Source organism: Somniosus microcephalus, unplaced genomic scaffold, assembly GCF_052327205.1.
Source record: "Somniosus microcephalus isolate GS21.2 unplaced genomic scaffold, FLI_Smic_1.0 unresolved_chr3, whole genome shotgun sequence".
Lineage (NCBI taxonomy): Eukaryota > Metazoa > Chordata > Chondrichthyes > Squaliformes > Somniosidae > Somniosus > Somniosus microcephalus.
In genome coordinates, this window is record NW_028225181.1 from 63,583,482 (window position 1) to 63,611,479 (window position 27,998).

At 48.2% G+C, this 27,998-nt stretch overlaps 2 protein-coding genes across 2 annotated transcripts in view; both read left to right on the top strand.

Moving 5' to 3' along the window:
* Positions 1 to 27,998, top strand: part of LOC147091640 (uncharacterized) — a 267,963-nt gene that overhangs the window by 142,050 nt on the left and 97,915 nt on the right. The window lies entirely within an intron of this gene.
* The window catches only part of LOC147091642 (uncharacterized), a 59,867-nt gene continuing 34,321 nt past the window's right edge, over positions 2,453 to 27,998 (top strand). Inside the window, exons 1-3 of the mRNA XM_085976860.1 lie at positions 2,453 to 2,552; positions 16,279 to 17,250; positions 18,195 to 18,201. Of these exons, the coding sequence (XP_085832986.1) occupies positions 2,527 to 2,552; positions 16,279 to 17,250; positions 18,195 to 18,201 (1,005 nt within the window). The 5' untranslated portion in view covers positions 2,453 to 2,526. The remainder of the gene's footprint in view (positions 2,553 to 16,278; positions 17,251 to 18,194; positions 18,202 to 27,998) is intronic.

Here is a 27,998-nt window from a genome sequence, read left to right on the forward strand (position 1 = left end):
CCTCAAGCCGCGCCTGCGCACCAGGCCCCTGCAGCATTGATAGGGCCTATTCTTCATCGCGGAGCACTCTGGGTAACAGCCGCCGCCATTGTCTCGCCCGGCTGAGGAGCGCAGAGATACATTTAGAGCAAGCAATAGGAGGAGGAGGAGAAAATCAATGAAAGTTCATTCCTGTGATTTCAGACACCGGGATGAGCTGCGCGTCGTCCATTGGAGCAATGCTCGGATACATTCGGCGCATGGGCAACTAGCACAAATTTAGAAAGGGTTAGAAGATGAGATTAAATTGTTAAAGTTTATTATTCTATTTAAAAAATGAAGTGGATGATTAGCATGGGTTAGATACAGATTAAGACTCCCTCTGCACTGTCCCATTAAACACTCCCAGGACAGGTACAGCAGGTATGAGATACAGAATACAGATACAGATACAGAATACAGCACCCTCTACATTCATGGGATATGGGCATCACTGGCAAGGCCAACATTTATTGCCCATCCCTAATTGCCCTTGAGCAGGTGGTAGTGAGCCACCTTCTTGAACCGCTCCAGTCCTTGTGGTGAAGGTACTTCCACAGTGCCGTTAGGCAGGAAGTTCCAGGATTTTGACCCAGTGACGATGAAGGATCGGCGATATATTTCCAAGTCAGGATGGTGTGTGACTTGAAGGGGAACTTACAAGTGGTGGTGTTCCCATGCACCTGCTGCCCTTGTCCTTCTAAGTGGTAGAGGTCGCGGGTTTGGGAGGTGCTGCCGAAGAAGCCTTGGCGAGTTGCTGCAGTGCATCTTGTAGATGGTACACACTGCAGCCACAGTGCGCCGGTGGTGCAGCAAGTGAATATTTCAGGTGGTGGCTGGGGTGCCAATCAAGTGGGCTACTTTGTCCTGGATAGTGTCGAGCTTCTTGAGTGTTGTTGGAGCTGCTCTCATCCAGGCAAGTGGAGAGTATTCCATCACACTCCTGACTTGTGCCTTGTAAATGGTGGAAAGGCTTTTGGGAGTCAGGAGGTGAGACACTTGTCCCAGGATACCCAGCCTCTGACCTTTGGAATTCTCTTCCCAAAGAGAGCTGTGGAGGTTGGTCATTGAGTGTGTTTAAGGTGGTGATAGACAGATTCTTGAACGATAAGGGAGTCAAGGGTTATGGGGAGCGGGCAGGGAAGTGGAGTTGAGGCCAAGATCAGATCAGCCATGATCTTATTGAATGGCAGAGCAGGCTCGAGGGGCCAAATGACCTACTCCTGTTCCTACGTCTTAGTGAAATTGGCTTTTCCCCAATTGAGAACTTTTACTCCTGGTCTAAATGTGTCCTTTTCCAGAACTACCCTAAATTTAACTGAATTATGATTCAAACTGGGTGTCCTTGTGCACCAAGTCACTGAAGGTAAGCATGCAGGTGCAGCAGGCGGTTAAGAAAGCAAATGGTATGTTGGCCTTCGTAGCGAGAGGGTTTGAGTACAGGAACAAGGATGTCTTGCTGCAGTTGTACAGGGCCTTGGTGATACCACTCCTTGAGTATTGTGTGCAGTTTTGGTCGCCTTATCTGAGGAAGGATGTTCTTGTCATGGAGGGAGTGCGGTGAAGATTCACCAGACTGATGCCTGGGATGGCAGGAATGACGTATGAGGAGAGATTGGGTCGACTGGGCTTATACTCGCTGGAGTTCAGAAGAATGAGAGGGGATCTCATTGAAACGTATAAAATTCTAACAGCACTACACAGACTAGATGCAGGAAGCATGTTCCCGATGGTCATGGATTCCAGAACCATAGGTCGCATAGAAATATTGAAGATAGGAGCAGGAGTAGGCCATTCGGCCCCTCGAGCCTGCTCTACCATTCAATGAGATCATGGCTGGTCATCCAAATTCAGTACTCTGTCCCTGTCTTCTCCCCATATCCCTTGATCCCTTTAGCCTTAAGAAATATATCTAACTCCTTCTTGAATACATTTAATGAATTGGCCTCAACTGCCTTCTGTGGTAGCGAATTCCACAGGTTCACCACTCTCTGGGTGAAGAAATTCCTCCTCTTCTCTGTCCTAAATGGCTTACCCCTTATCCTTAGACTTAGAGATGAGGAGGAATTACTTCACCCAGAGAGTGGTGAACCTGTGGAATTCTCTACCATAGAAGGCAGCAGAGGCCAATTCATTAAATATTGGGGAGAAAGCAGGGACAGGGTACTGAATTTGGATGATCAGCCATGATCTCATTGAATGGTGGAGCAGTCTCGAGGGGCTGAATGGCCGACTCCTGCTCCTATCTTCTATGTTTCTTCTTTGTTTAATCTGAAGAACACAAGAGCGGGGGAGGGAGTCCCTTTAAATGTGAAGGAGGTGGGTGTCCCTTTAAATGTGGAGGGGGTGGGTGTCCCTTTAAATGTGGAGGGGGTGGGTGTCCCTTTAAATGTGGCGAGGCGGAGCCACGCATGCTCATTCGGCCCCTCACCACAACACGGGGCCGCCAGGAACAGACGGAAGGCCGGGCCCGGGGAAGAGGCGGAATCAGCGGCCGGGTAAAGTAAAATGTTGGGGAATCGATTTAAATCGAGGTGAGGGGGGAGAGTAGAGCGGGATTATAAAGTAAAAGTAGAGAAAAACCAAACCTGAGAGTCGGGCGGGCCCAACGCGGATAGCGGACGGAGCGGATTGAACCGCGCGCTGTGGCGGAGTGAGCCGGAACAAAGTGATTGTGACTGACGGAAGCGCTGACCAATAGGAAGAGGGCTGAGCTGGGAGGACTGATCTGGGCGGTCTGGTCCTCCAACCAATGGCGGCGTGGCTATGGGGCGGGACCTTCCTCCCCGGCGCTGAGGCTGGCCGGATTGTGACGTCATCAGAGGAAGAGGCCCATTCAGGTGGATGGAGGCCGGCCCGGCCTGTGACTGACGGGAGCTCTGGCCGATAGGAAGAGGGTGGGCCCGGGTCCGCCCACCAATGGCGGCGCGGCAAGGGGGCGGGGCCTCCTCTCCAGCTCAGGTGCGCTGGGGCCGATTGTGACGCGCTGTCCCCAGGTGAGAGCAGCTCAGTCAGCACAGAGCTGGGGCTGGAATCTGGGAGAGGGGCCGCAGTCAGCACAGAGCTGGGGCTGGAATCTGGGAGAGGGGCCGCAGTCAGCACAGAGCTGGGGCTGGAATCTGGGAGAGGGGCCGCAGTCAGCACAGAGCTGGGGCTGGAATCTGGGAGAGGGGCCGCAGTCAGCACAGAGCTGGGGCTGGAATCTGGGAGAGGGGCCGCAGACTGCGGGCCTGGCAAATTTTAAAAATAATAAATTTTAAAAAAGCTTATTTAAAGACAAATTTCCTGCAGTTTCAGAGACCGCCTTTGTCAGTGCAATAATTTCTTAAATGTTTAAAAATTAAATCAAATCATCAAAGAGGAAGAGAGTAGCATAAGTGAAGAAAGACTTGCATTTATATAGCGCCATTCACGACCAGCAGACGTCTCAAAGTGCTTTACAGTCAATGAAGTACTTTTTGAAGTGGAGTCACTGTTGTAATGAGGGAAATGTGGCAGCGCACAGCAAGCTGCCGCAAACAGCAATGTGATAATGACCAGATAATCTGTTTTTGTTATGTTGGTTGTGGGATAAATATTGGCCAGGACTCCGGGATAACTTCCCGACTCCTCTTCGAAATAGTGCCATGGGATCTTTTACATCCACCTGAGAGAGCAGACAGGGCCTCGGTTTAACGTCTCATCAGAAAGATGGCCCCTCCGACAGTGCAGCACTCCCTCAGCACTGCACTGGAGTGTCAGCCTAGCTTTATGTGCTCGAGTCTCTGGAGTGGGACTTGAACCCACAACCTTCTGACTCAGGCGAGTGAGCTACCAACTATTTTTTCTATAAATATACTTTATTGAACATTAAGAACATTTACAACATCTTGATAATGAGCTGCCAACTGAGCTCTAGCTGACAACGTTGGTCCCTTAGAGGGAGAGACAGGAGAAATTATTATGGGGAATAAGGAAATGGCAGAAACGTTAAAACAAATATTTTGTATCTGTCTTCACAGTAGAAGACACAAAAGCATACCAAAGATGGTGGGGAACCGAGGGTTTAATGAGGGTGAGGAACTTAATGTAAAGTACTAGAGAAACTAATGGGACTAAAAGCCGACAAATCCCCTGGACCCGACGGCCTACATCCTAGGGTTCTAAAAGAGGTGGCTGAAGAGATCGTGGATGCATTGGTTTTGATTTTCCAAAGTTCACTAGATTCTAGAACGGTCCCAGCGGATTGGAAGGTCGCAAATGTGACACCGCTATTCAAGAAAGGAGGGAGAGAAAAAACAGGGAACGACAGGCCAGTTAGCCTGACATCAGTCGTTGGGAAAATGCTGGAATCCATTGTTACGGAAGTTGTATCAGGGCACTTAGAAAATCATAACATGGTTAGGCTGAGTGAACATGGTTTTATGAAAGGGAAATGGGGTTTGACAAATTTATTAGTTATTTGAGGATGTAACTAGCAGGGTAGATAAAGGGGAACCAGTGGATGTAGTATATTTGGATTTCCAAAAGGCATTCGATAAGGTGCCACATAAAACATTATTACACAAGATTAGGGCTCACGGGGTTGGAGGTGTAAGAACCGGGTTTTTCTGGTCCTCGTCTTGAGTTCCGTAGTACGAAGAATTCCAGGCTCGAGGGTTCGGAGAGTTAAAACAACATCATTTTATTCATTACTGTTCGGAGTGGTCATACAGCATATCGACAGTACATTCGTGTCCCGAGGGTCACACCGGGTTAGACACGTGGTGCCAGCATTTACGTCCCCGGGAGATGTCTGACCCTCTTGATGTTCCACACGCCTTCTGGCTAAGAGAGGGAGTACCGATGGGGAAGCCCCTATTATACCGTGGGACAAGGGTCACTACATCACTTCCCTGGCAACAAGTGTTTCCTTACATCACTTCCCTGGCCACAAGCGTTCTCCAATGGGGATCACCCAAGCCCTTTCGGTTTGACCATGATCTGGTCTTCAGTCTGGCAGGCAAGTCCTGACTTGCCTCACTGCTGTGGGCACCGAACAATGGCTAGTCAATCATTGTCTAGTCAGCAGTTAGGCCCTTTCAGTGGCCTTGATCTGTTCATTAGCACTTCGTTAACACTTGGCCTCAGGCTGAGGCCGATTCTCTCTGTTCTGCTAGCTTTTGCACTTTGCAAAGCTGGGGCTGCTTTTTAATCTAATCTAGACTTTTCTTGTGTGAAGCCATTTTGTGAGCCAATTCATTGCCCATTTTATTCCCATTTCCAAATCCAAACCATTTTTGTAAGCCAATTCATTGTCCATTTTATTCACGTTTCCACAGGGGTAATATAGTTGCATGGATAGAGGATTGGTTAACAGGCAGAAAAGAGAGTAGGGATAAACGGACCTTTTTCAGGTTGGCAGGCTGTAACTAGTGGGGTGCCGCAAGGATCAGTGTTGGGGCCTCAGCTATTTACAATCTACATTAATGACCTAGATGAAGGGACCGAGTGTAATGTATCAAAGTTTGTTGATGATACAAAGCTAGGTGGGACAGTAAGCTGTGAGGAGAACACACAGAGTCTGCAAAGGGATATAGATAGACTGAGTGAGTGGGCAGTAAGGTGGCAGATGGAGTGTAATGTGGGGAAATGTGAGGTTATTCACTTTGGTAGGAAGAATAGAAAAACAATATTTTTTAAATGGTGAGAAACTTTCAAATGTTGATGTTCAGAGAGATTTGGGTGTCCTCGTGCAAGAAACACAGAAAGCTAGCGTGCAGGTACAGCAAGCAATAAGGAAGGCAAGTGGCATGTTGGCCTTTATTGCAAGGGGGTTGGAGTATAAGAGTAAGGAAGTCTTGCTCCAATTGTACAGGGCCTTGGTCCGACCACACCTGGAGTACTGGGCACAGTTTTGGTCTCCTTATCTAAGGAAGGATATACTTGCCTTGGAGGCGGTGCAACGAAGGTTCACTAGATTGATTCCTGGGATGAGGGGGCTGTCCTATGATGAGAGATTGTGTAGAATGGGCCGATACTCTCTGGAGTTTAGAAGAATGAGAGGTGATCTCATTGAAACATACAAGATTCTGAAGGGGATTGACAGGGTAGATGCTGCGAGGTTGTTTCCCCTGGCTGGAGTGTCTAGAACTAGGGGGCACAGTCTCAGGATAAGGGGCCGGCCATTTAAGACTGAGATGAGGAGGAATTTCTTCACTCAGAGGTTTGTGAATCTTTGTAATTCTCTGCCCCAGAGGGCTGTGAATGCTGAATCTTTGAGTATATTCAAGGCTGAGATCGATAGATTGTTGGACTCTAGGGGAATCGAGGGATATGGAGATCGATGATCAGCCATGATCTTATTGAATGGCGGAGCAAGCTCGAGGGGCCGAATGGCCCACTCCTGCTCCTATTTCTTATGGACTTTCAAAAGGCATTTGATAAAGTACCACACAAGAGACCTACTCGGAAAATAGAAGCACAGGGAATTAAAGGGCTGATGGTAATTTGTGTATGTAATTGGCTGAGGGATAGGAGACAGTGAGCAGTGCTGAGGGATGTTTTTCTGACTGGAGGGAAGTATGCAGTGGGTTCCCCCAGGGGTCAGGATTAGGACCATTGCTTTTCTTGTTATATATAACTGACCTGGACTTGGGTATAGGTGTACAATTTCAAAGTTTGCAGATGATACAAAACTTGGCAACGTAGTAAATAGTGAGCATAGTCGTAGCAGACTTCAGGAGGACAGAGACAGACTGTGAAATGAGCAGACACAAGGCAGGTGAAATTAAATGAGGATAAGTGTGAAGTGATGCACTTTGGGAGAAACAACAGGGAGAGGCCGTATAATCTAAATGGGACTATTTTGAGGGGGTGCAAGAGCAGAGAGACCTGGGGGTCCATATTCACAAATCTTTGAAAGTGCCACGGCAAGTTGGTGAGGTTTCAGAAAGCGTATGGGATACTTGGCTTTGTAAATAGGGCCATTGAATACAAAAACAAGGAAGTTACACTAAACCTTTACAAATCACTAGTTAGGAACATAGGACAGGAGGAGGCCATTCAGCCCCTCGAGCCTGTTCCGCCATTCAATAAGATCATGGCTGATCTTGGGCTCAAAGCCACTTCCCTGCCCGCTCCCCATAACCCTTCACTCCCATATCTTGCAAAAATTTGTCGATCTCCACCTTAAATATATTTAATGACCCAGCCTGCACAGCTCTCTGCGGCAGAGAATTTCACAGATTTACGACCCTCTGAGAGAAGAAATTCCTCCTCATCTCAGTTCTAAAAGGGCGACCCTTTATTCTAAATCTGTGCCCCTGCGTTCTAGATTCCCCCACGAGGGGAAACATCCTCTCTGCATCTACCTTGTTGAGCCCCCTCAGTATCTTATATGTTTCAATAAGATCACCTCTCATTCTTCTAAATTCCAATGAGTTTAGGCCCAGCCGGCTCAACCTTTCTTCATAAGTTAACCGCTTCATCTCTGGAATCAACCTCGTGAATCGTCTCTGAACTGCCTCCAATGCAAGTATATCCTTCCTTAAATAAGGAGACCAAAACTGTACGCAGTACTCCAGGTGTGGTCTCACCAATACCCTGTACAGTTGGAGCAGGACTTCCCTACTTTTATACTCCAACCCACTTGAAATAAAGGCCAACATCCCATTTGCCTTTTTGATTACTTGCTGTACCTGCATGGTAACTTTTTGTGTTTCATACACAAGGACCCCCAGGTCCCTCTGAACTGTAGCATTTTGTAATCTCTCTCCATTTAAATAATTTGTTTTTTTATTTTTCCTGCCAAAGTGTATAACCTCGCACTTTCCCACATTATACTCCATCTGCCAAATGTTTGCCCACTCACTTAGCCTGTCTATATCCCTTTGCAGGTTCTTTGAGTCCTCTGCACAACTTGCTTTCCCACCCATCTTTGTATCAGGACAGGAGGAGGCCATTCAGCCCTTTGAGCCTGTTCCGCCTTTCAATGAGATCATGGCTGATCTGTGACCTAACTCCATACACCCGCCTTTGGCCCATATCCCTTGATACCTTTGGGTAACAAAAACCTATCAATCTCAGATTGAAAATTAACAATTGATCTCGCATCAATTGCCGTTTGTGGAAGAGAGTTCCAAACTTCTACCACCCTTTGTGTGTAGAAGTGTTTCCTAATTTCACTCCTGAAAGGTCTGGCTCTAATTTTTAGACTATGCCCCCAGTCCTAGAATCCCCAACCAGCGGAAATAGTTTCTCTCTCTCTACCCTATCTGTTTCCCTTAATATCCTGAAAACTTCAATCAGATCACACCTTAACCTTCTAAATTCCAGGGAATACAACCCTAATTTGTGTAATCCCTCCTCGTAACTTAACCCTTGAAGTCCAGGTATCATCCTGGTAAACCTACGCTGCACTCCCTCCAAGGCCAATATATCCTTCCTAAGGTGTGATGCCCAGAACTGCTCACAGTGCTCCAGGTGTGGTCTAACCAGGGTTTTGTACAGCTGCAGGGTTTTGGCCTCAACTGGAGTATTGTGTACAGTTCTGGGCACCACACTTTAGGAAGGATGTCAAGGCCTTGGAGAGGGTGCAGAGGAGGTTGACCAGGATGGTACCATGGATGAGGGACTTCAGTTATGTGGAGAGATTGGAGAAGCTGGGATTGTTCCCCTTAGAGCAGAGAAGGTTAAGAGGAGACCTAATAGAGGTGTTCAAAATGATGAGGGGTTTTGATCGAGCAAGTAGGGAGAAACTGTTCACTCTGGCAAGTGGGTCGGTAACCAAAGGTCACAGCTTTAAAATAGTTGCTAAAAGAACTAGAGGGGAATGAGGAGAATTGTTTTCACACAGACGGTTGTTAAGATCTGGAACGCACCATCTGAAAGGATGCTGGAATCAGGTTCCACAGGAACTTTCAAACAGTAATTGGACATGTCCTTGAAGAGGACTAGTTTGCAGAGTTCTGGGGATAAAGCTGGGGTGTGGGACTAAATTGGACAGCTCTTTCAAAGAGCCGGCACAGACACGATGGGCCGAATCACCTCCTTCTGTGCTGTTAGATTCTATGATCAGTGTGAACACGCTGGTGTCTCTTAAGGTTCTTCGAGATTTTAAAGCTCTTCCCACAGTCAGAACATTTAAAGGGTCTCTCATCAGTGTGAACAAGTTGGGTGTGTCTGCAGTTTGGATGACTCAGTGAATCCCTTCCCACATTCAGAGCAGATGAATATCCTCTCCCCAGTGTGGAGGCGCTGGTGTTGCTTGAGCTCCCAGGGGCTTTTAAAGCTCTTCCCACAGTCAGAACATTTAAAGGGTCTCTCATCAGTGTGAACTCGCTGGTGTCCATTCAGTTGCCCGGAGCTTTTAAAGCTCTTACCACAGTCAGGACAGTTAAACGGCCTCATCAGTGTGAGCTCGCTGGTGTTGCTTTAGTTCCCCGGGGCTTTTAAAGCTCCTCCCACAGTCAGAACATTGAAATGGTCTCTCCCCAGTGTGAACTCCCTGGTGTGTTTGCAGGTGGGATGAACAAACAAATCCCTTTCCACACATGGAGCAGGTGAACGGACTGTCCCTGGTGTGACTGCGCCGTTGAGCTTCCAATGCAGATGGGGAACTGAAGCCCTTCCCACCGTCCCCACCTAAACCCGGTGCACGTGTCTCGCCAGGTCAGGCGATCGGCTGAATCCGCGTCCACACACTGAACACGTGTGCGGTTTGTCATCGCTGCTTTCTCCTTCCATGTGCAAAGGCCGATGATATTCAGGTCCTGATGAATCGAGCGACTCTGTCAGAGCTTGACGTGATGTTTGGTCTGAGCTTCCCGCCTGTAACTGCTCCACTTCTATAACCCTGTAAATTGAGATCAGAAAAGGATCAGAGGCAAACTGTTGTTTAATCTTCCTCTTTCCGAACCTAGGGGCAGTGAAGCTGATTTTCAGGCCCCAGCTGCTGCACAGGTTGGTTGAAAGGATCAGCAGTAATGGTGGCTGCAATACCCACAAGCCCCGGCGCTGCAGAAAGCACTCTGTTGACTGAGTCCCGCGCATGTGCTCATGGCCCCCGCGCTCTCCCTCCTGCTCCACAATCGCCCATCCCGATTGTTCCGCAACGCGCATGCTCAGCGCACAAAACCCCGCGGTTGGAACATCAGGCGCGCATGCGGAGCCGCAACATCTGGTACGCGTGCGCGGCTCATGTGGGGGTGAGTCGGTGTTTCGCCGCAGCCGCCAGGGAGGTGCACATGCGCAGGACGACCTAACATTCTTCCTGTCAGCAATCACTCCCCCGTTTCTTTAACAAAAACAGAAAATGCTGGAAATACTCAGCAGGTCAGGCAGCATCTGTGGAGAGAGAAACAGAGTTAACGTTTCAGGTCGATGACCTTTCGTCAGAACTGCTTGTTCTTTAGTGTCAGCCAGTGGCTCAGTGGGTAGCACTCTCGCCTCTGAGTCAGAAAGTTGTGGGTTCAAGTCCCACTCCAGATACTTGAGCACAAAAATCCAGGCTTACACTCCAGTGCAGTGCTGAGGGAGGGCGGCACTGCCGGAGGTGCTGTTTTTTGGAGGAGACGTTAAACCGAGGCCCCGTCTGCTCTCTCAGTTGGACGTCAATGATCCTATGGCACTATTTGAATAAGAGCAGGGGAGTTATCCCTGGTGTCCTAGTCAATGTGTTTATCCCTCAATCAACATAACAAAAAACATAGATTATCTGGTCATTATCAGATTGCTGTTTGTGGGAGCTTGCTGTGCGCTAATTGGCTGCTGCGTTTCACACATTACAACAGTGACTCTACTTCATTGGCTGTAAAGCGCTTTGGGACGACCGGTGGTGAAAGGTGCTATATAAATGCAAGTCTTTCTTCCTTCACTGGTCTCACCAGCGACCTCCTCTGGCTGATGGTTGATTGATAGCCGAGCGTCCGCGCATGCGCACACGAGACGGCATTTTGTGCCGAGTCCGGCACAGCAACCCCTCCCGGTCACCAAGGGTAATAACCGCGCATGCCCAGAGGACACCAACCCCCCTCCCCCACTCGGAGCTGCGCCTGCGCACTCGGATCCTGCCGGAAGGAGTCGGCGCGGGCCATTCCGGGGAAAGGCCTTGGTGTCGGTTCCAGAGTCGCGATCGGTGACGCAAAGTGAGTTTTCTCCGGTCCGATTGGGTGGAGAATTGCTCGGGGTGGGGGGGAGGGGTGGATCGGGAGAGAATAAAGAGAAATAGAAAAACCTGAGAGTCCGCGAGCCCCCGGACCGAGCGGTGGCAGTTGGACGGAGCACGTGATCTCCTTGGGGACACGTGACCCAGCCCAGGGCCTGATTGACGGGAGCTTCCGACCAATCGGGAGCGAGCGGGGCGGGGCTGGAGGAGCGAGCCAGCGGCGGGTCCTCCAACCAATCGGGGAGCCCGAGGGGCGGGACTAGCGCCAGCTGATTGTCTGATCTGCAGGGCAGCGAGTTTCTCCAGTCCCTTGTTCAGGGCCCGGGGCCAGGGGAGGCTGTGGGCCTTTATTCCTCTCATTGGACACAAGGCTCTTTGGCCCACAACACACTGGCTCAGGTTTTAATAGAGACTTTTTAAATTCATCAATAAAAGCAGATAAACCCTGTGCTTCTGTAGAACAAACTTTCTAATATTTTATAGAATCACAGAATGGTTACAGCACAGAAGGAGGCCATTCAGCCTGTCGAGCCCGTGCCGGCTCTCTGCAAGACCACTTCAGCGAGTCCCACTCCCCGCCCTTTCCCCGTAACCCTGCAAATTTCTTTACTTCAGGCACTTATCCAATTCCCTTTTGAAAGCTGTGATTGAATCTGCCTCCACCACCCTCTCAGGCAGTACATTCCAGATCCTAACCACTCGCTGCATAAAAAAGTTTTTCCTCATGTCGATTTTGGTTCTTCTGCCAATCACCTTAAATCTGTGTCCTCTGGTTCTCAACCCTTCCGCCAATGGGAACAGTTTCTCTCTCTCTACTCTGTCCTGACCCCTCGTGATTTTGAACTCCTCTATCAAATCACCTCTCTACCTTCTCTGCTCTAAGGAGAACAACCCCAGCTTCTCGAGTCTATCCACGTAACTGAAGTCCCTCATCCCTGGAACCATTCTTGTAAATCTTTTCTGCACCCTCTCTGAGGCCTTCACATCCTTCATAAAGTGCGGTGGCCAGAATTGGACACAATACTCCAGTTGAGGCCGAACCAGTGTTTTATAAAGGTTCATCATAACCTCCTTGCTTTTAGACTCTATGCCTCTATTTATTAATGGTGTGGAGATGCCGGATTTGGACTGGGGTGGACAAATGTAAAAAGTCACACAACACCAGGTTATAGTCCAACAGCTTTATTTGAAATCACAAGCTTTCGGAGCGCTGCTCCTTCTTCAGGTGAAGTTGAGAAATGCATAAAGACACAGCTTATACAGTCAGAGAATCAAGTCAGATGTTTACAGGTAACCTTTCCAACTGCCATTTATCACACCTCGGCAGAGAGATAATCACAGCAGTCAAAGGTGTGAATGGTGTCCAAACAGGTCAGTCAGGGAAACATTACATCAAAGAACAATGAGGTGGGGTCACAAGGGGTCAAATATTGCAGATGCATTTTTTTTGGCTGGAAATCACAGCAGGTCCGGCCGCATCTGTGTAGAGAGAACAAGCCAATGTCGACTCGAGTCTGGATGACCTTGCATCAGGTGGGGTTACATGTAGCGTGACATGAACCCAAGATCTCGGTTGAGGCCGTCCTCATGGGTGCGGAACTTGGCTATCAGTTTCTGCTCGACGATTTTGCGTTGTCGTGTGTCTCGAAGGCCACCTTGGAGAATGCTTACCCGAAGATCGGAGGCTGAATGTCCTTGACTGCTGAAGTGTTCCCCGACTGGGAGGGAACACTCCTGCCTGGTGATTCTATTTATTAAGCCCAGGATCCCGTATGCTTTTTAACCACTTTCTCAACCTGCCCTGCCACCTTCAATGATTTGTGCACACATACCCCCAGGTCTCTCTGTTCATGCACACATTTTAGACTTATACCCTTTAGTTTATATTGCCTCTCCTCATTCTTCCGACCAAAATGTATCACTTTGCACTTTTCTGCATTAAATTTCATCTCCCACGTGTCCGCCCATTCCACCAGCCTGTCTGTGTCCTCTTGAAGTCTATCACTATCCTCCTCACTGTTCACTATACTTCCAAGTTTTGTGTCACCTGCATATTTTAAAAATTGTGCCCTGTACACCCAAGTCTAAGTCATTAATATATATCAAGTAAAGCAGTGGTCCTAGTACCGACCCCTGGGGAACACCACTGTATACCTTCCTCCAGTCCGAAAAACAACCGTTCACCACTACTCTCTGTTTCCTGTCACTTTGCCAATTTCGTATCCATGCTGCCACTGTCCCTTTTATTCCATGGGCTTCAACTTTGCTGGCAAGCCTATTATGTGGCTCTTTGTTGAACGCCTTTTGGAAATCCATGTACACCACATTAACCACATTGCTCTCATTAACCATTTCTGTTACCTCATCAAAAGCTCAATCAGAATCAGAGCGGCCGGGCCCGGCGGACGTGCGGCCAGGGCTCCGGCACCAGGAATCCCAGCGTGCAGCACCTCCCCCATCCGAGCCGCCGCTTCCCGGTTTCTTCAGCCAGTTCCACTGAGTCCGACTCAGGAAAAAGAACAGGAGCCAGGCTCCCAGAATGGCCCGCGGTCCCGGGGAGCATACGCACTCTCAGCGGGTAAATAAGCACGTTGGATAGAGCGGTTTCTGGGGCGTAGTGAATTGTGGGTGCTGCGGCCGCCATTAGTCAGCGGCTGTGGGGAAGAGTTTTATTGCAGGCTGATGGAAGGTAGGTCCCTGGCCGCCTGTGTAGGTCTTTTTGTTGCTTCATTGTTGAGGATGTAACTAGTAAAATAGATAAGGGAGAACCAGTGGATGTTGTGTATTTGGACTTTCAGAAGGCTTTCGATAAGGTCCCGCATAAGAGATTCGTGTGTAAAGTTAAGGCACCTGGGATTGGGGGCAAGGTATTGGCTTGGATAGAGAACTGGTTGGCAGACAGAAAGCAAAGAGTTGGAATAAACGGGTCTTTTTCCGAATGGCAGGCAGTGACTAGTGGGGTACCGCAGGGATCGGTCCTTGGACCCCAGCTATTCACAATATATATTAATGATCTAGACAAGGGAACTAGATGTAATGTCTCCAAATTTGCAGACGACACAAAGCTGGGTGGGCGTGTGTGCTGTGAGGAGGATGCCAAGAAACTACAGGATGATTTGGACAGGTTGTGTGATTGGGCAGAAGCATGGCAGATGCAATATAACATGGATAAATGTGAGGTAATCCATTTTGGTGGCAAAAACAGGAAGGCAGATTATTATCTGAATGGCAATAGATTGGGAGAAGGGGAAGTGCAACAAGACCTGGGTGTCCTTGTGCACCAGTCGCTGAAGATAAGCATGCAGGTACAGCAGGTGCTTAAGAAGGCAAATGGTATGTTGGCCTTCGTAGCGAGAGGGTTTGAGTACAAGAACAAGGATGCCTTGCTGCAGTTGTACAGGGCCTTGGTGAGACCACATCTTGAGTATGGTGTGCAGTTTTGGTCGCCTTATCTGAGGAAGGATGTTCTTGCCATGGAAGGAGTTCAATGAAGATTCACCAGGCTGATACCTGGAATGGCAGGAATGATGTATGAGGAGAGATTGGGACGATTGGGCTTGTACTCGCTGGAGTTTAGAAGAATGAGAGGGGATCTCATTGAAACTTATAAAATTCTGACAGGACTGGACAGACTAGATGCAGGAAGGATGTTCCTGATGGTCGGGGAGTCCAGAACCAGGGGTCACAGTCTAAGGTTACGGGGGAAGCCATTTAGGACAGAAATGAGGAGGAATTTCTTCACCCAGAGTGTGGTGAACCTGTGGAATTCTCTACCACAGAAGGCAGTAGAGGCCAATACATTAAATAGATTCAAGAAGGAGTTGGATATATTTCTTAAAGTTAAAGGGATCAAGGGGTATGGGGAGAAAGCAGGGACCGGGGACTGAATTTGGATGATCAGCCATGATCGCATTGAATGGCGGAGCAGACTCGAGGGGCCGAATAGCCTACTCCTCCTATCTTCTATGTTTGTATGTTTCTATGTTTCAGTTTGAGATGGAGGAGAAGCTGCTGGGTTTAACCCCCAGTACTTCTGAGCCCAGGAGGACCCAACAATTTCCAATGTGAGACTGTCAAGGGAGGTGGATTCTAGGGGAGATTAGGTTGTTACACAGACAGTGTCCGTACAATGTAAAAGAGTATTGTTTTAGGAACAAGTATTTCTGTACAGGCTTTTAATCCAGTTTACATCTACAGATTTGTTTTAATTCATTCTTGGGATGTGGGCGTAGTTAGCAAGAGCAGCAAGTACAGGAAACTTTCTGGTATCCGGCACTGACGGGACCGAGCTGGTGCCGGTCGATCAACACTGCCGGAGAAACGAGCGCTATAGTTAAAAGATACGGAGCTTCTGCGCTCCGTCTGAAGCAACAAACCCTGTTGCTTAGCAACAGCTTCAAAACAGTCGGCGCAGCTTGCAAGCGTCTCTGTAGCTAAGCAACAGCTTCAGCTAGACGCTTGCAGAGCCACAAATGGAGGAAAAAAAGCAGCTAAAAGTAAAAAAAAGTTATCTGAACCGACTCCTGAATTTTGCCGGTGGATAGAGCATTCCGGATATTAAACCTCTGTTTAAACGAAAGTTTCCTGTATTGCCGATCCCCAGTTTCCCGTTGAGAAGGGGGTGGTGAGTCGCCTTCTTGAACTACTGCAGTCCGTGTGGTGAAGGTATTCCCACAATGTTGTTCGGTAAGGAGTTCCAGGATTATGACCCAGCAACGATGAATATATCTGAGTCAGGATGGTGTGTGACTTGGAGGTGATGGTGCTCCCATACAACAGCTGCCCTCGTCTTTCTAGGTGGTGGAGGTCGCGGGTTTGGGATGTTCTATCAAAGTCCTGGTCGAGTTGCAGATGTATAAAGTTCCTGTCCTTCGCCCACTCCCCCTCCCACCTCTCTCTCTCTCCTCCCATAGAGGCCAGAGTCTTGTGTAGGCCCAGACCAGGTGGTGGACTCCCTTCCCTGAAGGACATTAGTGAACCAGTTGGATTTTTATGACAATCCGGCAGCTTTCATGGTCACTTTTTTCTAGTGCCGGCCCCACAAATGACCAGATTCACTGAGCTCAATTTCACAACCTGCCTTTGTTTTCTTGTGGGTTGTCTCTCAAGCTCCCTGTTTTAAATTAATTTTACAGGGCACTGGAAGGGGAGGATTTGCAGACAGGAAACTCAAACCAAACATCACGTCAAGATCTGACCGTCACTCGACTCATCGGATCTGAATATCATCGGCCTCTGAACATGGAAGCAAAAAGCACCGTTCACAGCGGGGAGAAACCGTACACGTGTTCTGTGTGTGGACGAGGCTTCAGCCAACCCTTTGGCCTATCGAGACACAAGCGCATTCACACCGGGGAGAGGCCATTCACCTGCTCCGAGTGTGGGACGGGTTTCACTCAGTCATCCCACCTCCTGACACACCAGCGCACTCACACCGGGGAGAGGCCATTCACCTGCTCTGAGTGTGGGAAGGGATTCACTCATTCATCCAACCTGCTGATACACCAGCGAGTTCACACTAATGAGAGACCTTTTAACTGCTCGGACTGTGGGAATTGCTTTAAAGGTTCCAGGGAACTGATGCGCCATCAACGTGTTCACACTGACGAGAGACCGTTCAGGTGCTCGCTTTGCGGGACTGGGTTCAGGCGATCATCTGAGCTCACTATACACCAGCGCACTCACACTGGGGAGAGGCCATTCACCTGCTCCATGTGTGGGAAGGGATTCACTCGTTCATCCACCCTGCTGATACACCAGCGAGTTCACACTGGGGAGAGACCGTTCACCTGCCCTGAGTGTGGGAAGGGATTCACTCAGTCATCCCACCTCCTGACACACCAGCGCACTCACACCGGGGAGAGGCCATTCACCTGCTCTGAGTGTGGGAAGAGATTCACTGATTCATCCAATCTGCTCACACACCAGCGAGTTCACACTGGGGAGAGGCAGTTCACCTGCACTCAGTGTGGGAAGGGATTTACTCGCTCGTCCAACCTGCTGACACATCAGCGCGTTCACACCGGGGAGAGGCCATTCACCTGCTCCGTGTGTAGGAAGGGATTCACTAGCTCATCCCACCTCCTGACACACCAGCGAGTTCACAAGTGACTGCAGGGGGTGGATTCTGTTGTTGCTGCTGTTAATCACATCCAGGACTGAACCATGTTCATTCTGACGAGGTGGGGATTGTTTCTGCTGATGTTAATAACTCCGGGAACTGGGCTGGAGTTTAATATTCTGGATAGATGTCAAATAAATCAACTTTGTTTTAAACACATTGTTGTAGATTTTTGTCTTTCCCACCTGAGTGTTTCGCATCACCTGGCTGGAGCTCAGAAAGGACAATCTGGGGGAGGATCGTACGGCGGGAACAGAACTCCAGCCTGGACACAGTCCTTCAGGGCCACACTGAGAGGGGCAAACGGAACTTTGGTCTTTTTTGTCTCTCTTCACTGACAGCAAAGTTGCCGTGAGGGTTAATCTCAAGGCGTGTGAGAAATGTGTCCCAGCCGCTCTCTGCCATGGTTCAGAGCTCCTAGGCACGGAATAGAAGGCTCCTTTAGGAATGTACCCCAGTGCTTTTTATTAATGGCCTTATTAACCTGTATTGCTACTTTTAGTGATTTGTGTATCTGTATCCCTGGAATCCTCTGCTCCTCCAGCCCATTTAGACTCTTAGGGGGAAATTCGGTGGCGCCCCCTTTGGGTCGCTAACGTCACCGGGGCTAATTTTAGCGCCCTGAAAAAGTTAGCACCCCTGCGCATTAAATTCAGCGGTAGCGCCCCAAGCAGGAGGCAGGGTGCTACTGGAAGCGCTCCCCTCCGCCTTGAGTTGCTACCAGTGAATTTCATGGCTCTGCGTGTAACAGCGCCACGCCCGTCGGCACAAAGCACCATGTCATAGCAGACCTCCCCCCCTGATTAAAAGGGAGGGGCCTAGCACTGCGCACACTGGGGCCCTGCTGGACCACCGGGGAGTGGGGTGTCGGATGAAGAGGAGCGCCGGGCTGTGCGATCGCGGCCGACACCCCGAAGAAGAAAGGGGAAGGGGGCAGGTGCTGGCAGTCGGCCAAAATAAAAAGTTACCGTCCGACACCTGCCCTTTAAGTGGCGTTGCCGCGGCTGCAGAAACGACCCCTGACCCTGTCGGTCATATCGTCCGGCGGTAGGTCAGGGGTCGCAACCCAAGGTTGCAGCCGGGGTGCTGCGCGTGGCGATGATGTCATTGCCGGCGGTGCAGTGCCACAGGGAGCTACCGACTACCTCTGCCGCTAACCTCCCGCTGAATATCGCGGGAGGCACAAAGCAACCCAATTTCACCCCTTGTCCAAGTAGTGAGTGGCCTCCTTATTCTTCCCACCAAAACACACCCCCTCACACTGATCTACAGTGAAATTCATTAACACATCACCTCACACTGATCTACAGTGAAATTCATTAACACACCACCTCACACTGATCTATAGTGAAATTCATTAACACACCACCTCACACTGATCTACAGTGAAATTCATTTGCCAATTGCATGCCCATTCTGAAATTTATTAATGTCTTCTTGCATTTTGTCTTCCTCAGTATTAACTCTACCTCCCAATTTGGTGTTATCGACAAACTTTGAAATTGTTCTTCTGATTCACAAGTCCAAATCATTTATGTAAATGGTGAACAATCGTGATCCCAGTGCCGATCCCTGTGGAACACCACTTCCCACCTTTTGCCAGTCTGAGTAGCTACTCTTAACCCCTACTCTCTGTTTTCTGTTTTGTGACCAGCTTGCTATCCATAACAGTATGTAAGATCGACAAGATGACCCAGTTCAGGCCGTGTGGAGGGAAGGGCCAGGCAGCAGAATGGATGGAAAGATGGCTACAAAACAGAAATCAGAGGGTTGGAGTTAAGGGAAGTTTGTTGCGATCTTTCCATCCATTCTGCTGCCTGGCCCTTGACTCCACACGGCCTGACCGTGGTCATCTTGTAGACCGTACATACTGCAGACACAGTGCACCAGTGGTGGAGGGGGTGGATATTGAGTCCTGTGGCAGGGGCGCTGATGAAGTGGATTTCTCTGTCCGTGAGTTTTGAGGCATCGCTAGTTGCGTTTTTCACCTCTTTCCACCTTTAAAAAAAACTTGCTGCCAGTTTATTAAAGCCATTAATGGCCGCTTGGGTGAGACACACCAATAAATGAGGCCTTGTTTCCCTCAGAATGACAGGCCTGAACCCGAGTTAGAAAACATTTAGTAATTAAACCAGACTGGGCGGGGCCTGAGGTGCGAGTTAGTAACGGAAAATTGGTGGCCAGCGTACTTCACACCAGGGCTGAGGATCCGGGGACTCGGGTTTCTGTGTCATTTATTGATTAATTTTGTTTATTGCCCAATCTCAATCAGACTGGCGGGTCATCTTGCTGTCTGACGGAAGCGAGGGTCCCCAATGGAGGGCGCTCTATGCGGGAGTCCTTCCCAGAACCATTGGGGATCTGGGGTGGAGACTGTTGCAGGGAGCTGTCGTGTGCAACAGTTTAAACTCCTTTCCAGACTCCAAGGCCAGATGTGTTTTTTGCGGCCTAGAGGAGTCCACGGGCTGTGTACATATTCAGTGTGAGAGGTTACAGCCCCTGTGCAGTTCCCTGAAGGGGCTGCTCCTCAACTCTTGGTTACACTTTAGCCCCACGCTCCTAATCTTTGCCCACCCGGTGCGGAGGGGGGTCGGTAAGTGGGAGGATCTTCTCCTGGACCTGCTCTTGGGCCTGGCGAAAACAGCAATTTGTAGGCCCAGGATGGGGTCACTCTGGCTGCCTGCCTCTCTCCCATGGTCTTGTCCCTGCCCGGGTGGCCCTGGAGAGGGAGCAGGCGGTGTCCACCGGTTCAGGTGATACCTCCCTCGACCGGTGGACACAGAAGGTATCAAGAGGCGATAATCGATCCTCACAATCACATTGTGATTTAATTATTAATTGTGTTTGTGTCACAAATACATTTCTTCTATTTTGATACAAAAGCTCTACTAAACATGTTAAACTACTAGTTATTTAATCAGGACTGCAGCTGCTGAAAGGTTGACTGTACTGGGGTTTGTGGCCAGAGCTGGCAGACGTGTTGTTCTGAAGTCTGATGTCTCACACCTGAAGAGTCTGTTTATGTCGTGTTGTAATGACCTTTTTCTGTTGCCTGGTGTCAGAAATAGAAATCAAAGGAAGATGATGCCCCACTCTGTTAATCAACTCTTTGACACATTTCCATTTCTTAATTTACAAAGATCACAACTCCATTAGTGAACAATGGATTGCCAGTCTGCCACTTTTTAGTGAGGCTTGAAAGGATTCGCTGTGAAGCTACACCTGCCCATCTGTCTGTGTGTCACTGTGTTTGGATTGTGTTAGGCAACAGTCCTAATATCTCGCCTACATTCATTACAATTTTTGAATGTTAGATTGTACTTGGAAGAAGTTGAGTTTGAATCTGACAATTCTGAAATTGGGAGCTTTTAATGATTTGTTTTTCGCATAACTATACAGTGATGTGATCAGTCAAGGCAAATTAAAAGATGGTGCTATTTACTGAACACAACTCGGTCGGGTGGGGCTGGGGTCGATGGGGGGTCGGGTGTGGGGCCGGCATCGGTGGAGGGTCGGGTGGGGTCGGGGTAGGTGGAGGGTCGGGTGGGGCCGGGGTCGGTGGAGGGTTGGGATGGGTTGTGTGGGGTCGAGTCGGGTGGGGCCGGGGTTGGTGGAGGGTCGGGGTCGGTGGAAGGTCGGGTGGGGTTGGGGTCGGTGGAGTGTCGGGTGGGGCCGGGGTCGGTGGAGGGTCTGGTGTGGCCAGGGTCGGTGGAGGGTCGAGTGGGGTTGGGGTCGGTGGAGGGTCGGGTGGGGATGGGTTGTGTGGGGTTGAGTCGGGTGGGGCCGGGGTCGCTGGAGGGTTGGTGGGGCCGGCATCGGTGGAGGGGCGGGTCGGGTGGGGTCGGTGGAGGGTCAGGTGGAGCCGGGGTCGGTGGAGGGTCGGATGGGGCCGGGGTCGGTGAAGGGTTGGGTGGTGTCTGTGGAGGGTCGGGTGGGGTTGGTGGAGGGTCGGTGGGGCCGGGTTCGGTGGAGGGTCGGCCGGGGTCGAGTGGGGTAGTGGTCGGTGGAAGGTCAGGCGGAAACAGGGTCGGTGGAGGGTCGGGTGGGGCCGGGGTCAGTGGAGGGTCGGGCGGGGTCAGGTTCGGGTGGGGTCATGGTCGGGTGGGGTTTGGGTCGGTGGAGGGTCGGGTTGGGTTGGGTGGGGCCGGGGTTGGTGGAGGGTCGGGGTCGGTGTGGGGTCGGTGGAAGGTCGGGTGGGGCCGGGGTCGGTGGAGGGTCTGGTGGGGCCAGGGTCGGTGGAGGGTCGAGTGGGATTGGGGTCGGTGGAGGGTCGGGTGGGGATGGGTTGTGTGGGGTCGAGTCGGGTGGGGCCGGGTTCGCTGGAGGGTTGGTGGGGCCGGCATCGGAGGAGGGTCGGGTAGGGTTGGGGTCGGTGGCGGGTCGGGTGGGGTCGGTGGAGGGTCGGGCGGTGCCGGGGTCGTTGGGGGTGTCGGGTGGTGCCAGGGTCGGGGGAAGGTCGGGTGGGACCGGTGGAGGGTCGGGTAAAGTCACCCATGATAACTTCTGTGCCCTTATTGCATGCGTCTCTACCTCTGCATTACTGTCTGGAGGTCTGTATACCACTCCCATAACATTACATGAGGTCAGCCCGCTGGATGGAACCTCAGGTGCCCTGAGCTTGATCTCCAGTCCTGACTGCCCCCTTACATCAGTTTCCCCTCACTTTTATACCCTGCAGTGATCCATCTCTGGCACCTGACTCTTCTTTGTCTTCTCTGCTGGGTTTTGGCAGGAAGCGAGGAAAAGACAGCTGGAAGTTCGCTAATCTGTGATTTACAAGGACACATTCCCTGGTTCCCAACAGTTACTTTTCTTCAGTAATGTTCTCATCATCCCTAAACTACCATGCCTGCTGTTAATTATGTTATTTCTTATAGTTTCACAATTATACGTATGAACAGCACACATTATAATTTAATCTATTCTGCTACTCACTCTGCTTTAAGCTTATATTGTGTTTAATAACAGACAAACTCTGTTCTTTCCCTTGATGATTACAGATTCCAACCAGTCGATTCAGTGAATGGAATGTCTTTTCAGTGTTGCCATAGCGACCTGGCTGCAGTGAAACACCTGTTTGAGTTTCTAACTGAGACTGAACTTCTCTTTCCCATAATGCATATTACATAAGACATTTGATGTCAATGAATTTTAGCCTTGTTATGTTAATATCTCTAAAACCTACAAGAAAGAAAGATTTGCATTTATATAGCACCTTTCACCACCTCAGGACGTTGCAATGTGCTTCACAGCTAATGAAGTACTTTGGAAGTGTAGTCACTGACAGTGTTGTATTGTAGGAAACAAGCGGCTCAGATACACAAACCTTTAAAAGTGGGAGGACAAGTTAAGGCTCACGGTATTAAAGGGAGTGGGGCAGCGTGGATAGGAAGTTTTGTAAAGGACAGAGAGTAGTGGTTAATGGATGTTCAGACTGGAGGGATGTAAACAGTGGTGTCCCCCAGGGTCAGTGTTGGGACCATTGTGCTTCTCAATATAGACAAATGATCTGGGCTTGGGTTTATGGAGCACAAGATCAAAATATCTAGATGAGACTACAATAGGGAGTGTGGGGAACTGTGAAGAGTGATTTCAATGTGATATACATGGGTTAGTAGATTGAACAGGTAGAGATCAGATGAAATTTAGTGTAGAGATATGTGAAGTGATATATTTTGGGAGGTGTAGAAGTGCCTTACTTCTTAGCTCTGGGTAATGACTCAATACACACTTGGATTCGTCAGACGGACAGGCCTTTTATTTAACTTCTCTTGCAAGGGGAATCAGTACCTCCACTCAAGGGGTGAGGCTACTATTCCAATGATACAGTGTAAACGTTCTATATTTATACAGTGTAACAAAGAAGTTTGATTGAAATCCCTTTGTTCCTCTATCAGGATACATTTTAGATTAATCATCAGGTAGAAATAACATATTGACAGAAGGATCCTGGACACATAAGTCAACCGTTAATCTATAACAGGGCATGAATCGTGTAACCGGAGGTCCTCTTTAATCATATATAAGGGAGGCAAGCTTTGCTTTCGGTCACAAGTTATCAGGTCATTGGTACATCAAAGAAACTCATTATTCCACTTCTACATTCTCATTAGGTGGGCAGGCATCTGTTCTTGGCTGTAGTTCGAGTACGTGCAATAGCTCTAGTTACACATCGACACTTGCCCAGTGTCAAGTCTGAAAACTTTTACCCAGCAAGCACTTGAAATTAACCCCTTATATCATGTAGATTTCCTCATTCCCCCCTTTTGTCCTTTCTAAGGACAATCTATCTCGCTAAGTTTAAGAAACTCTACATCAAAGGTCTCACCCTTAATATCCTCATATTCAGACATCATTGGTACTGGAGGAGTTGACGCTAATAAGGAAAGGACTTTTGTACACAATAATTTTAAACAACCAATCAATAATACATGGTTTGCCTTTCAGAGGATCTGGGTAAATCCATATGGCAGTTTCAATTATCGTTAACAAAGGGAACAGTCTTATTAGAGTCCAAATCCAGTTCATCTTGGCAGTGTATTGTCTTAGACTGATGCCTTCTTACAATGGGACGCGTGTATCCATGTTGGTCGCTCCTTTACTTTTACAGCGGTGTTTGTGGTCAGGAGTACTTGGAAGGGTCCCTCAAATCTGGGTTGAAGGCCATTCTTTCGTTTGAAGATTTTTATGTAGACGTTATCTCCTGGCTCGAAAGTATGGCACTTTCCTTCAGCGGGATCGACCTGGGCTTCCTTCACCTGTTGATGGAAACTAGAAATGCATTTGGTTAGTGCAATGCAATAACTCAACATATCTTCCTCCATTTTATGGATGTCCATTTGTTTAGCTGTTAAAGGTGCCGAAAAAGGCAATCTTTGTGGTCTTCCCATGACGATCTCGTGAGCCGACAATCCTGTACTGTTGGTAGCAGACCGCATTGTCATTAAAGCTATGGGTAACAAATCAACCCATTTAAGTCCAGTTTCTTTACATAGTTTTGCAAGCTTATTTTTCAGCATCCCGTTATATCTTTCCACTAGTCCAGCCGACTGTGGATGATAACTGCAATGAAGGTGCTGGTTAATCTGTAAAGCTTTGCATAGTTCCTTCAATAAACATTTAGCAACAGTAGTGGCGTCACTCTTTCTACAAGGAAACGCTTCAATCCATCTTGAAAACATATCAACAATAACTAATACATATTTAAAGCTCATACACACAGGTAGTTCAATAAAATCCATTTGCAAGTGTACAAAAGGACCCATGGGGTTTGGATGGGATGCGGGCTGTACCTTCTTGATTTTTTTTCCTGCATTCATGGTCTGGCAGATAATACAATTTTCACAAATTTGTTTTGCCAATTTTGAGATTCCTGGTGCATACCAGGTCTTGAGGATACAGTCCGCCATCCCCTCTTTGCCCGCATGGGTGAATTTATGAACACATCGGGCAATTGGTGATAGTAATGATTTGGCTGCCACCATGCGGCCGTCATGATGAACCCATAAGCCGTCAGTGTTTTTAAAACAATGATTAACAACCCATTCCTTTACTTCATCAGAACTGGCCCTATTTTGATGGGTCAGCACATCATCTAAGGACGGGGGCTGCGGTATCTCTGGCTTTTCCCTAACAGGGAAGGCTGAAACTTGTCGTTCAGTACTTGATATAGCTACTGACTTAGCAGCGCTATCTGCAGCAGCGTTTCCAAGCGCAACCTTGTCCGTGTGCGCTTGGCACTTAATAATTGCAATCTGTTTACGTCTCTGAATAGCTAGTAAAAGATTTTTCACTTCTTGTGCATTTTTAATCTGGGTTCCCGAGGAAGTCAGGTAACCATGAATTTTCCAAATTTGTCATGCTCATGTATTCATTGTCTACAATAGCCAGTCATTCCTAGAAAATGCTTCATTTCTCTTTTAGTTTTTGGCAATGATGTGTTGCAAACGACCTTTATTCTATCCGGCGTTAACTCCCTGTTTTAACAATGATTCCATCACTGGCTCAATTCCTTTTTCTGCTTTCTCTGACAATGGATACTGTGACCTTTTGGGTAATGGTGCAGCTGGATTAATTGTAACTTTATAGGGCTGTGCAGTCTAATAGTTAGGAGGTATTTTAAATCTTGTCCTGTTTTGTCATAGCAGGCCGTGCAGTGCAATTTTGAATGCCATTTCCCTAGTTTCAGGGATTCCTGGTATTGTTTAATGGAGCTTGTAACGAATCCCCACGCTCCTAACAGACTGACAAGTTTGGGACTCAAACTTGGGTCGGCAATTTCCCATGCGTAAAGAACAGGGTGTTTTATTTCTGTTACTGGGTACGCATATGCCTTATCTACTTGGATTTCTACCGTTACTCCTGATGGGGAGCAAATAATTGTAGCATTAATTTTGCACAGCAAGTCTCTTCCACATAAATTCATAGAGACATCTCCTGATAACAGAAAGGAGTGTTCTTCCTCAAATTCTTCTACTTTTACTGTGAGGGGAGTCGATTGATTCAAGCGTTGTAGTATTCCAGCCAATCCAGCTATCGGGGTCTTTTTCCCATTAATAGGCATTCCTTCAGAATATCCTTTCCCTAACACTGAAAAGGTTGCTCCTGTATCTACTAAAATGACATAGGTCTCCCAGCTATTTGCATTTTAATTTCAGGTTCGCTGCGTGAATTTAAAGAAACAACGGGCATTTGGTGGTCTGTGGCGCCTGGGGCTGCTGGTGTCAGTCAGTAATTCTGATCTCTATTTCTCCTAAATCCCTGTCCGTTTGTAGGGTAACCTCCTGACTGGTCCGAAAAAGGGTTATGGACAGTGAAATTAGGACCTTTATTCTCTAACGGAGGTCCATTATTGGAGGTTTTATTCTGACGATTTTTCGCAGGGCATTGGTTTGCCCAATGTCCGGGTTGTCCGCAATTGTAACAATTACCAGATCGTTCATACCCTCTTACTCTACCACGTCTTCCTCTATATTCCCCTCTATTCATCCTTCTATAGTTACCTTGTTATCCTACCATAATAGAGGAGAAAGGTGTTTCTTCGGGGTAATTTTTTTTTTCTGACTCAACAAACATAGAGGCAGTCTTTTTATCTGGCTGTTCTCTATTTCTCTCTCGTCCGTTAAACATTTCTCGAGGCAAGTAATTCTTTCTATGTTAAATGACTATCTGAGGGAAAGGGTCTAGTCTTATTTACAGTCCATTTGGACCAATTTGGTAGGTGATCAATGGATGATTGACCAGTTCTTTAACATAAAGGCTGCTGGCGTGCCTTTCTCGGGTGGCTTACTGGCGCTAGCACTCATTTTAGCAGCTTAAATGGTTCACTTAAAACAATCTAAACTCCCGTGACAATCCATGATCTGCGTTGTACGCCCCTACAGATCAGATTAATAAACTATACATACGTATAAAACTCGAGGGTTCTCAACCCTCGTGGAAGGTATTTCTAACTGGGGAAAATACTGAATCCACAATAGCTTAGTGGATCATGTAAAAGACATCACTATTTTCTCAACCATACATTCTGCCGCGGGACTCACTTCCCCGGCTTGGGTCTTTTCCAACCCCTTCTGCAGTTTTTTTTCAGCTTAAATATTTTAGTTAAAACATACAACAATTCCGTAACACTCTATGATCTGCGTGGGACGCCTCTACAGATCAGACATGACTAAACATTAATACATATAACAATAAACAATAAACAATACACTTGTTAAACAACAACCAAAGTGTTACTAAATCCCCAACCTATGCAGCCTTACTGGACAAAGCTGCAAAGTTGATTGATAATAACAAGTAGTTAAATACTCACTCTCATAAACATTAAACATTGACACTGTGTTTCAGACAACCGCCCACTCTTCTCTCTTTTTTTTTTACCCTATTCCCTTTAGCCAAATCTTTAGCAAAAAGGGCCTTCAATTTGTCCCAGCTAACTTCAAGCTCTTCTCTCCTTCTACCCTACTCCCTTTAGCCAAATCTTTAGCAAAAAGGGCCTTCAATTTGTCCCAGCTAACTTCAAGCTGGAACCTTGCTAGTTCAATTTCCAGTAAATCGCTAGCTCCTTAGTTAATCAAATTCCTGACTTAACCTTCTCTCTCAGCAAGCTGGAACCTTGCTAGTTCAATTTCCAATAAATCGCTAGCTCCTTAGTTAATCAAATTCCTGACTTAACCTTCTCTCTCTGGTACCTTTATTTCAGCGCTTCCTACAGTCCTTTTCTGCACGATCCTGTTCGCGGGGCGTCAGCGCCTCATGGCTGGTCCTCTGTTCCGTTTCTGAAAGGGAAGCAGTCACAACGGCAGTTTAACCCCCGAACCTTGTGAGTCAATTACCCGATGGCAGTACTGTCCAATGGAATAAACAGACTATGCGCAGCTATGCTTATGGCAGGGAAAGTCCCAAAAATGTGGCAAAACACCACCTTCGGCCGATGGGAGTTTCCCAACCGAGCAACGTACTCGGCGTCTGTTAACTCACCAATTGGTACAGCAAGCCATCTCGGTGGAACCTCCAAATTGTAGAAGTGCCTTACTTCTTAGCTCTGGGTAATGACTCAATACACACTTGGATTCGTCAGACGGACAGGCCTTTTATTTAACTTCTCTTGCAAGGGGAATCAGTACCTCCACTCAAGGGGTGAGGCTACTATTCCAATGATACAGTGTAAACGTTCTATATTTATACAGTGTAACAAACAAGTTTGATTGAAATCCCTTTGTTCCTCTATCA